The following is a 12,340-nucleotide window of genomic DNA, read 5'->3' on the forward strand; positions in this document are numbered from 1 at the left end:
AGACAGAGAGAGACAGAGAGAGAGACAGAGAAACAGACAGAGAGAGAGGAAGAGAGAGAGATAGAGAGAGAGAGAGACAGACTGAGAGAGAGAGAGAGAGACAGAGACAGACCGAGAGAGAGAGAGAGAGAGAGAGAGACCGAGAGAGACCGAGAGGTTAGATGTTTGCTGGCTGACGTGGATGATAATTGTGTTACAAAAGTAAAAAGAGCTGGGTGCTGTACTACTCATGATACCTCTCCATGGTGAGGCTGACTTTGGATGGCTCCACATTCGGGTTTTCCCATTCCATCTGTGGACAGTGCATGAAGTAACAGAGGGTATAGAGGGCCTCAGACTCCCAGTGCAGTGGCCCCTGTTTATGATGAACTGGCGTTCCATTCCCACACTGTGTCCACTTCAGCGGCTGCAGGTGATGCATTGCCCGAGATACCAGGTCACCTGCAGAACACATCAAGGGGTTAATTCAATCTCACATGGACTACATCTTCAACCCAACGGAGGTTGGACAGTGGGTCTCATGTCGATGAACCTAAGAGCAGGAGTACGTCACTCAGCCAGCTGTGCTATTCAATAAGATCACAGCTGATCTGATTACATCCTCAATACCCTTTCATCCTTGTGCTTACCAAGAATCTATTCACCTCTGCCTTTTAAAAAACATTCAGCGGCTGTGCTTTCACTGTCTTTTGAGGAAGACAGTTCCATAAATTCATGACGTTCTGTGAGAAACGAATTCTCCTTACCCCTTTCATAAATAGATGACCCTTTATTATTAAACAGTGACTCCTAGTTCTGGGCTCTCCCACAAGAGGAAATATTCTTTCCACTTTATCAAGAACACTCAGGATTTTGTACGTTTCAATCAAATTGCCTCCTACACTCCAAACATTTCAAGACTAGCCTGTCCAACCTTTCCTCTCAAGACAACCCATCCTTACTCTGTTTATCTCACTTAAAATTACTACTCCACAATATAAATTGTTGTGATCACTTGAAATTTGATGAGTGCAAGATATAAATCTTTGGTCACTTGTTTTTTTTTCTGCAGAGATATGGAAAAAAAACATCAGAATTTCATGAGCAAAGGAAAAGGGGATAGTTTTTAGAGAGAGATGGGCCAAAAGGCCACTGCTTTGCGATTTTACACTTGACAAAGAGATGGATAGAATATGAAAAAGGAATAAGAACTGAAGATTGGGAAGAATGGAGAGGTACTGAACGCAGAGGAATAACGGTGGCTGAAACCTGCTCTGTGAGGAACCTGCACACAAGTCTGTTCCAAGTGAGCATTTGAGGTGTGGACTGTGGTTTTATGGGTTAAAGGTTTTCTCACCAAGGATTGAAGCATCACCCTTAGTGTCTATTTTCAGAATAATCTGCCCAGAATCCTGGCCGCTACCAAAATGGTTTACAGATGTTTCAATCGCGAAAACATATGCAGAATCTGGCAACTGACAACTTAAATTCTCACAGATGTTCGTTGCAATGTAAACTGTGAATTAAAGGGCATTTGTTACACCATCAAATATATCGTGTGGCCAGTGAGTCACAAGCTAAAAACACCAATCACATCTGATAACGGGAGAGCTTTATCCATTGTTACGACGGGAGGCTTGCAGGTTGCCTTCCTGCCCAGTCTCTGGTTGCCCTGGTGGCAGTCCTGAGCCAATCTCCTTTAACTCAGCTGAGTGGCTTGCAAGGCTAATACAAAGTCAGCCAAGAATCAAACACGATGACTGGAATCACATATAGTGCAGCCAATGTAATCATGCAGTGTGGAAGCAGGCCGTTCGGCCCATTGAATGTACACTGATCCTCTGAAGAGCATCTCACCCAAACCCACCCACACCCATCCTGTCCCTGCATTTTCCATGGCCAACCCATCAAGCCTGCACATCCCTGAACACTATGGGCAATTTACCATGGCCAATCCACCTAACCTGCACATCGCTGGGCTGTGGGTGAGTGCGCAGCACGGCAGCTATCACACTACCCCACCAATGAGGCAACTCCCCCATCACCCACCAATCAGCTCCTAAACAGCGGACTGGTGAGCCTCTTTTCTAATTCATTCATGGAGTGTGAGTGCCTCAGGGCTGGCCAGCATGTATTGCCTGTTCTTAACTGTCATAGAGACATACAGCACGGAAATAGACCCTTCGGTCCAACTTGTCCATGCCGACTAGATATCAGAATCTAACCTAGTCCCTCCTGCCAGCACCCGGCCCACATCCCTCCAAACCCTTCCTATTCATATAGCCACCCAGATGCTTTTTAAATGTTGCAATTGTACCAGCCTCCACCACTTCCTCTGGCAGCTCATTCCATACACGCTCCACCATCTGTGTGAAAAGGTTGCCCCTTTAGGTCCCTTTTATACCTTTCCCCTCTCACCCTAAACCTATGCCCTCTAGTTCTGGACTCCCCAACTCCATGCCCCTCATGATTTTATAAACCTCAGTAAGGTCACCCCTCAGCCTCTAATGCTCCAGGGAAAACATCACTAGCCTATTCAAACTCTCCTTATAGCTCAAATCGTCCAACCTGACAATATCCTTGTAAATATTTTCTGAACCCTTTCAAGTTTCACAACATCTTTCCGATAGGAAGGAGACCAGAATTGCACGCAATATTCCAACAGTAGCCTAACCAATGTCCTGTACAGCCGCAACATGACCTCACAACTTCTGTACTCAATACTCTGACCAATAAAGGAAAGCATACCAAACGCCTTCTTCACTATCCTATCTACCTGCGCCTAAATTTTCAAGGAGCTATGAACCTGCACTCCAAGGTCTCTTTGTTCAGCAACACTCCCTAGAACCTTACCATTAAATGTATAAGTCCTGCTAAGATTTGCTTTCCCAAAATGCAGCACCTCACATTTATCTAAATTAAACTCCATCTGCCATCTGCCACTCTTTAGCCCATCTGATCAAGATCCCATTGTAATCAAGATGACACCTCCAATTTTGGTGTCATCTGCAAACTTACTAACTATACGTCTCATGCGCACATCCAAATCATTTATATAATTGATGAAATGTAGTGGACCCAGCACCGATCCTTATGGCACTCCACTGGTCACAGGCCTCCAGCCTGAAACTTCAAGCTAGTTCTGTATCCAAATGGCTAGTTCTCCCTGTATTCCATGAGATCTAACCTTGCTAACCATGAGATCTAACCCATGGGGAACCTTGTCGATCACCTTAATGAACTCCATATAGATCACGTCTATGCACTGCCCTCATCAATCCTCTTTGTTACTTCTTCAAAAAACTCAATCAAGTTTGTGAGACATGATTTCCATGCACAAAGCTATGTTGACTATCCCTAATTAATCCTTGCCTTTCCAAATACATGTACATCCTGTCTCTCAGGATTCCCTCCAACAACTTGCCCACCACCTTCGTTAGGCTCACTGGTCTGTACTTCCCTGGCTTGTCCTTACCCTCTTTCTTAAATAATCAATACTTAAGGAACAGCAATTATAATTCCAATTGAGGATGGTGAGTGGCTTGGAGGGGAATTTGCAGATGGTGATGTCCCCATGTATCTGCTGCCCTTGTTCTTCTAGATGGAAGTGGTTTAGGTTTAGAATGTGGCGTCTAAGGATCTTTGGTGAATTTCTGCAGTGCACCTTGTAAATGGTACACATTGCTGCTACTGAGCAACGATGGTGGAGGGAGTGGATGCTTGTGAATGTCAAATCGAGTGGGCTACTTTGTCCTGGATGGTGGTGTCAAGCTTCTTGGTTGCTGTTGGTGAGCTTTTCAAATGCTGGAATTCCCTCCCTCAGGGCATTGAGAGTCATGCGGACTGCAGCGGTTCAAGAAAACAGCTCATCACCGCCTTCTCAAGGGCAACTCGGGACAGAATAAAATTGCTGGCCAGCCCACATTTCAAATTAATAATAAAATCCGAAGCTGGGTTCTGGTTGATATAGGATGTATACGCTTGTAATAAAAACTGAGCAAACCCCAACCCTCTGGGTTACAGAGTTCCAAAGATTCACAACCCTCAGAGTGAAGACCTTCTCCTCATCACAGTCTCAAATATCCCAGAAATAAGACAGCATGGAGAATGGCTCCAGTTCTGTTTTTCACTAACTGGTTACCTACAATCTAATCTTTTGGACCAAAAATGACAAGTTTAAGTATTACTTAAAAGGTGGAAAGCTAGGAACAGTGATGGTGCCAAAAGACTTAAGAGTTTGATGACTTAAATGCAATAATCAGGTAAAAATTAATCATTAAGGCTAAAGGAAAGATAGCCTAAGTAGAAGACTAGATTATAAAGGAAAGGATGTGTTATCATAGCGGTGCAATGCCCCAGTTAAATCAATGCGAGTTAACTGTATACAGCTCTGGATACTGCACCTTAGCTTCAGTATATTGGCCTCAGGAGGAGGGGTCTTGTAGACTCACTAGAATGTGACCAAGGTTCTGATGGTTAGATTACGAGAAAAAAGAAATCCGTAAACCAGGCTTGTGTTCTTTGAAGTGTAAAATAACTACAACACACTGAGCAGCAGCTTTCCTGTTCTGAAGCGGTACTGTTTGTATGGCAGTGTTTAATAATACAGTTAAAACAGAGGGTTTCTATTTCTGAAATGCAATTGTTAGAAGTGTTTACAGACATTTTTCTCAGTAACATCTTGGCAGTTTTAGCGGCATTCAGTAAAGCAAGACGCTTTTTCAATCAACAGTTCAAACAATCATGAGCCAGCCAACACTGATCATCTGAACCGCGTGTTAAGGATTTGGTGCTGTGTTTAGCAAAGCTGGAAGGTTGAGGCGCCAAGGGCAGAGACGCTAGTAACAGAGGCGATTTAAGTCTGAGATAGTGTTTGCTTGCAGCAAGGTAATGGGAATTGACAACACAATATGGCAAGATATACTCTATTAAACTTATAACAAAGAACACATAAAAACACAACAATGTTCATGCACAGCAACAAAATTCAGTGTACACAGGTAAACATTTTGTTTTTTGCAAACTAGAAAGAATTTGGCCTCCCTTCCTGACCTAGTAATGGGGTCCCTCAAGCCTGTCCATCATTTCATACATCTGTGGGTGATCTTTGACCTCAGCTCCACTCTTCCACCAATCCCCCCAGCCACTCAGTTCCTTCAAACCCACACCCCCACCTGAATATTCCCATAAAAACTGAGCAAACCCCAACCGTCTGAGCTAGAGTGTTCCAAAGATTCATAGCTCTGAGTGAAGACATTTCTCTTCGTCATAGTCCCAAATGGGCGACCAATTATGCTGCGCCTGGCCATGTTCTACGCTCATCAGTCAGGAGGCAGCAGTTGACACAGGATCTTGTATGGTTCAACAATGCCTTACATTCCAGAGAACACAGCCCCAATTTACACAACCTCTCACAGAATCATACAACATACAAGAGTCCTTTTGACCCATCGATTCTACACTGCCAAAAATATACTACTGCTTGCACTAGCCCCACTTTCCTGCACTGGGCCCATAGCCTTGAATGTTATGACACTTCAAGTGCTCATCCAAGTGGTTTTTAAAGATTTCCTACCTCTCCTACCCTCCCAGGCAGTGCATTCCAGAGCCCCACCACCCTTTAAGTGAAAACATTTTTTCTCAAATCCCTTCTAAACCTTTCACTTTGAGGTTATAACCCCTTGTTCTTGACCCTTTCCTTAAAGGGAACAGCTACTTTCTGCTCACTGTGTACATACAGGACAATGTGGGAAGGGGCCTTTGTAGTGCAATGGTAGTGTCCCTACCCTTGGACCAGGAGGCTCATGGTTCAAGTCCCACCGTTCCAGAGGTGTGTAAATACATCACCTGTACAAGTCGATTAGAAATACTGATTAAAATAAAAAAAGGACAATGTAGGGTAGGGTAGGGTAGGGGGGGTTGGGTGGGTGGGTCGGGGTGGTGTCCTCTTGTGATGCAGTCCCTACCCCTGGACCGAAAGGCCAGAGTTCAACTCCCACCTGCTCCAGCTGTGTGTAATGACATCTCTGAACAGGGTGATAAGAAAAATAAATTTTAATTTTTAAAAAAATTAACTTAAGACAATATAAGAGGACGGCAGTGGTAGTGTTCCTGTTGGTGGGCTATCATAGTTCCCTGGTTCAAGTCCCACCTGCTCCAGGGGTGTATAACAATATCTCTGAATAGATTGATTTGAAAATATCTCGGACAACATAGGTATCATCCCAGCCAATACTCCAGTGTGAACACTGGCTGCAAGCGAGGTATATCCTTCCCCCTAGGTACAGAGACTGAAGCAAGACCAAAGGTGCAGCCAAATCATCCATAATGTTCCTCACATCATCAGTCATTGCTGGGTCAGGCATGATCATTTGGGTCAGTACAGCTGATGGGAAGCATGCAATTCTCCCAATTCTTTGTGTGTGTTCTCATTACAGCAGCTCAGAAAATGGGCGGGGTGGGGGGGTGGGGCAGCCTGCATTGTGCTACAGAGCATTCAGAGACGGGGAAAAGGCAAGGGACTACAGACAAAGTGCAGGGGCAGGTAAAGAGAGTCCACTGGAGGAGGGGGACCAGAAACCAGGACCTCATGGTGAGACAGGTAGTGGTGTGGTGTGGGGCCGGGCTACGGTGGGGACAGAGGAATCATGTTGGAGGAGAACTGGGCCAGTGAGTGGGGAAATCAACTGCAGGTGAAACTAGAAGACAGACTGTCGGGGGGAGGGATGCCGTCTTGGAACGTTGAGATGCTGCCAATCTGTTGCACTTGGCCTCGTGACCACTAGGTTCAGCAGTTCTCCGATGACTAAGCAGCAAGACGCCAGGCACAACCCATTAATCCTGAAGAAACTGGTCTGTGTAACTGAATGGTCACATCACTTAATTCCCTCATCCTAAATAACATTGGCCTGTCTAATGGAAAGAGAGATTAATGAAGCATGGTGATGGAGAGATAGATACACAAAACTGGGACAGCCACCAGCTAATTAACCATAACATTAATGGACTTGGCTCACCTTTTGTATCTATTCTGAAGGGGAAAGGAACAGTTGAGTTTACATGAAGTTGGAATCGGCCAAGGTTTAACGATGATTTTGTCTTGTCTCCTTCCAACAGAGTAAGCTCAATTTGCCAAAAAGGATGAAAGCTTTGTTATTGCTTTCCAGCTGTTGCTTTCATTTATGCAAATACATCAAGCACACGAACAGGAATACAAGGCCACAAATTGATTGTACATATCACTTATCATTAGGAAACCGTAAAATGGCTGTTCTTCAGTCAGGGGAGTGGTGAGAACATCAGGCAGTGAAGGTTTGTGGGGTGTAGACGTGGTATGGAGAACAGCACATTATATTGATTGGGCTTCAGGCTAACAACCAGCACCTTCACCAGCAGCCTGTGCTCAAGAAGGTCATGGAAAGACATCCGGGGCAGAAGTGTTTAGATTTATCGTAGACTCTTCAATCTTTGAATTAGAGGGCTGTAGTTTAAGGCTCACTCTGAGAATGAGTGCTGGGGGAGATGTGGAAACTAAAAAAAATCCCATGACAGAATTTGAAGGACTGCAGGAGGTCCCTGATGTCCTAGTCAACATTAACCTTCAAATGTCACCAGATTATTTGGTTGCACACCTCATCGCTGATTGGAGAACATATGCATGCAAAATGGCTGCATCTCTTCACCCATCCACCTTCTCCCCCACCCCCCATCCCAATACACACAAAATTCTAACACAGAGGGAGGCCATTTAGTCCATTCCCAGAGAGATATCCCTTAGTACCAATGCCTTTCTCTGTATTTGCAGTTTCAATCTTTTATACAAATGTAGCAAGTTTCCCTTGTAGCAACTGTTCAGGACTCCACTTCCACATCTATTCTGGTCAAGAACTCCATGACCCTTTTAACCCCCTCTAAAAATAATTCTTCTGCCATTTCTTGGTGGTGGTCCCATATTCAGGTCATGGAGTCACAGACTTACCAATTATTGAAAAACATTCCCTCCCCCAACAATTGTCTGATCGACACACGTTATGATCCCAAAAATGTTTATCAGATTGCCTCTTCACCCTCTCTGCTCTAATGAGAATTATTGTAGTTACTCATCATAATTGAACCCAATGAGCGTTTAGTCTCATTAACTTTTCTATTTTTTTTTCTCTACTGATCATGATTTTAAATTCCTTTCTTTAGCCTCTTGATTTTCTACTATTCTCGAGATGTTCTTGCATCATCTATGTGAAGACATATTTGTTCAAAATCTTTGTCATCCCCTTGTTTGCCATTATTAATTTCCCAGTCTTAAACTCTAAAAAGACCTACACTTACTTTAGCTACTCTCTTCCTTTTTTATAATTGTAGAAGAAGTATTTATGGTCTGTTTTGCTAGTTCTCGTTCATACTCGAATTTCTCCATGTTTTAAAGTACTTTTTTGCCAGTTTCTAAATTGTGCCCAATCTTCTTGGCTACCACTAATCTTTGCAGCATTGTTTCTTTCTTTTTTCCTACAATTAGATGTCATTCGCAACTTGCTTAGTTAGTCACCGATTATGCATCCCCAACTTAAGTATGCTTTTATTTCAATGGAACGTGTCTTTGTTGAGAGTTATGAAAAATCTTCTTAAATGTCTGCCATTGCTTCATCAACTTACCTTTTAAGATGTTTTCCCACTCTACCTTAGCCAAATATATCTGCATATCCTTATAATTGCTTTAGTAAAAGTTTAAGACTAATTTTAGATTCAAATCTTTCATCTTAAACTGAATGTGAAATTCTACCATATTATGTCTACTTCCCTATCCCCGATTTCCTTCTTAAAGTTATAGTGATCTATCTAAAGGCATATTTTTCTGCTCATTTCTTCAGCTCGTGGTCTTGAGTTTCTACTTCAGTCGCTCATAGAGGTTCCGATTCACAACTACAATGAACAGTCTAACTATGGATAAGTTCACTTGAGATGGCTTCTAGTTGCTGCAGCCATTCAGTCTCGAGATTCTAGTTCCTCTGCCATCACTGTCAAAATAAAAACACTGGTTTTGCCTTAGCTATGGTTTTAGTCCTGGGCCTTGGGTGACCCCTGCCCTATATTAAAGTATATTCAAAGTATTGGTTCCAATTTCACCCCCAAGAGACACCATTCGACCTCATAGGAGACCATTCAGCATTTCAAACCCCTTCACCACCACAGCAGCTGGAGGAATTTAAATTCAATTTCTTAACAAGCCATTGCTGATCTGACCTCAATTCTAGTTACTCCTTCAACCATTGCACTTAGGGGTGAGACAAGATAATTTAACCCAGTTTAATCCAGTGAGGTCTCCTCCAGCACTTATTTTTATTCTTTACACGCAGGATTGTCATTTCTACAGCTAGCATTTGGCCTTGAGCAGCAACCTCTTGAGTTGCATCTCTAGGGCAGTTGAATGCTAGAGGCATTTCAGAGGGTAGTTAAAAATCAATCACGCTGCTGTGAATTTAGAGTCACATATTGACCAGACCAGACCAGGTAAGAACAGCAGATAACTTTTACTCTTTTGCAGATTGCTTTCACTTAAAAGGACATTAGTGAACCAGATGAATCTAACCATCACCATGTCTGATGACCAGTTTTCAATTCCAGACCATTTTATTGTATCCAGAAGTGTTCTTACACACACACAAACACACACTATTGTTTCTCCTGCATCACCAAATGTTCTTTTTTAAAATCTATTAACACTATCAGTAAATTACTTGTGTTTTCCAGTTGATTAATTTACGTTGAGGGCAATAGAAGCTATCAAAACACAAACACACACACACACTTAAATGAATTAAACTCCATTACCTGCTACGTTGAGGTTTGAACTCATGCCCCTAGAGTCCCATTAGCCTGGGCCTCTAGTGATATTACACTTGTACAGTCTCCCCCTAAAATCTCAGCAAAATATCACTTACAGTCTCACAGTGGGCAGGAGTGGTGTGGAAAGGTAGAAATGGTTAAATGATTAAATTCTTTCCTTACTGAGTTCAGCAATGCTTCCCACACGGGTGACCAATAAGGACTGTTCAATAGCTCGGAGCTCGGACTGACTATACATTGGTGTTCCTTCAGACTTGCACATCTCTTTGCTCAAGTTCAGGCTCTCAGGCAGGCTCAGGATTCCTGGAGGAAAACCAAGATGAGAAAATCTTAAACCCAGAGCACTGACTCGTCAGTTAGAAACAGACCATTTTAAGAAAGTGTTAATATAGTGTATGGAAGAACAAGCTTCACAAAAAAATTCAACATTTCTCTATGAAGTCAGCATCTGCTTATTGCCTGTGTTTACAGAGATAATAGAATTTTAGCCAATGCCTACTGTAGCACTGAATTGCCCTTTTACCACATCATAAAACCAGCTGCTTTGTCAGAGGCAGATTGTGTTCAGTCTACTGCCTGCTTTTCATCTCCGCGTCCCATTGTGAAGAACCTTCCCAAGCAAGACTGACTAATTGGCTTTGCTTTAAGGGATCGGAAAGCTGAGAATTGCTACAAGTCCTTTGTGACAAACCCCACTGGTCGAGTGGCAGCCTTGGACAACCACAGCTAGGCTGGTCCTTGCTAAACCAGTTCAGGAAAGGCCAGAGCACCTACACATCACTGGGACCTCAGTACTTACCCATTATGCACTTGTGGAGAAAGACTAACAATGTTGCATATTACTGCGAAATGTCCCCAATATTGATTAAATAGTGGAGTAATCACCCTGAACTAAGCAAATGAAGGAGCGATTGCTTGGCTCTATGAATAAACATGAATAAAAAGTCAAAAAAGTGTTACTCAAGATACACCCCATTGTTGGATAATGGACCAAGAAATGGCATTCAAGCTGTGGTCAAGTGTGGGTACACATGTGTTTGGTGAGGGGGTTTGAGCTTTTCTGGATCACTGTTACATTAGCAATGATGCTGTCACAGGACTGAGAAGTCAAACTATCTTCACTGGACAATAAACCAGTTCAAGCCAGAACATAATTTCCCTTGTTCTCGGTAACTGTCTAAATCCATCTGACAATCCAGTTATTGTCTCCAGCTGTTCTTGGCTTTACCTCACTCAGTTTAATGGGGACTCCTGCTGCTTTCAAACTTAGCAAATATGCACATCATCTCTTTACACTGCCCAGCCTATAAAGCATAGTGATCATGAAGGTTTAAACATTCCTAACAGTATACACACAGGAGCAATGGGGTGGAATGGAGGCAACAATAATCATTTTCACTGAGTTGAGAAATGAGCAGCTCCTGAGGGCCCTGTTTTAGAAAAGTATTGATGTTAGTTCATGGATGATTATCTCGCCAAATTCATTTGCAAAGGCAGATCCCTGCAATAAAGCCTTGAACCCAGTCCCAACTCCAAAATCCTTGGAAATAATGACTTTTTTCATTCAGCTCCAATGGCAGGGAATAACAGTGGCTTTGTATTTATAAAGACACCTTTCAATATGTTTATAGACAATAACTGACGACTGCTGATTATTAATCAGAATGTCAGTGATATTTTTGCTGCATACAGTGTTCCCACTTGTAAACCTCGGACTCTTACACTCTGCCCAAGTCTATGCCCCTGATGTAATCCCACAATCCCAAATAACCTGTGACCCCTCAATGCTCAGATACTGGAAAGCACTGATGAATGTTTGGTCAACTCACCCATCAACATGGTGTGGGAAAATTGCTTCACCACTTGTGAAAAACAATGGACATTTGAAGATGCTGAAGTATAGGTTTGGAAAAGAGCCAAACGATGGCGCCCAATGGAGGAAGATGGCAGGTACACCAAGATGACAACATGCTGAGGCACACAGACAAACTCTAGGGCTACCCCTGCCAGTGAATCAAGAAGAATCTGAAACCAGAACGTTTCAGGAATTTTCTCAATACTTTTTGACGTTGTCCAAATGTCCAAGCACAATTTAACCCTTTATTCTTATTGAACTGAGTTTCTCTTCCTATCTGGAAACAGAGCCAAATAAATTTTTAGGATCACACCATCATATCTCCGCGTTCAAACTTTACAAACAAATAAAATTAATCCCACTATTTCCTGACTCCTCATAACTCTCTCTCAATACCAAACTAATCCCACTGCTCCACTCTCTCCCTGCAACCCAGTATCAAACTAAACACACTGTCCATTCTCTACATCAAGAAATGCATTCTCCTATTTAACTGCTCCAGAGTTTAAACTGTTTCACATTCACAAAGGTAAAAACAATGACTGCAGATGCTGGAAACCAGATTCTGGATTAGTGGTGCTGGAAGAGCACAGCAGTTCAGGCAGCATCCAAGGAGCTTCGAAATCGACGTTTCGGGCAAAAGCCCTTCATCAGGAATAAAGGCAG

General features: G+C 42.9%; 1 protein-coding gene across 1 annotated transcript in view; it reads right to left on the bottom strand.

Moving 5' to 3' along the window:
• The window catches only part of btbd11b (BTB (POZ) domain containing 11b), a 122,033-nt gene that overhangs the window by 39,170 nt on the left and 70,523 nt on the right, over positions 1–12,340 (bottom strand). Inside the window, exons 2-3 of the mRNA XM_043709855.1 lie at positions 9,982–10,122; positions 237–441 (exon numbers count right to left, since the gene is read on the bottom strand). Of these exons, the coding sequence (XP_043565790.1) occupies positions 237–441; positions 9,982–10,122 (346 nt within the window). The remainder of the gene's footprint in view (positions 1–236; positions 442–9,981; positions 10,123–12,340) is intronic.

Source organism: Chiloscyllium plagiosum, chromosome 19 (genome assembly GCF_004010195.1).
Source record: "Chiloscyllium plagiosum isolate BGI_BamShark_2017 chromosome 19, ASM401019v2, whole genome shotgun sequence".
Taxonomy (NCBI): Eukaryota; Metazoa; Chordata; class Chondrichthyes; order Orectolobiformes; family Hemiscylliidae; genus Chiloscyllium; species Chiloscyllium plagiosum.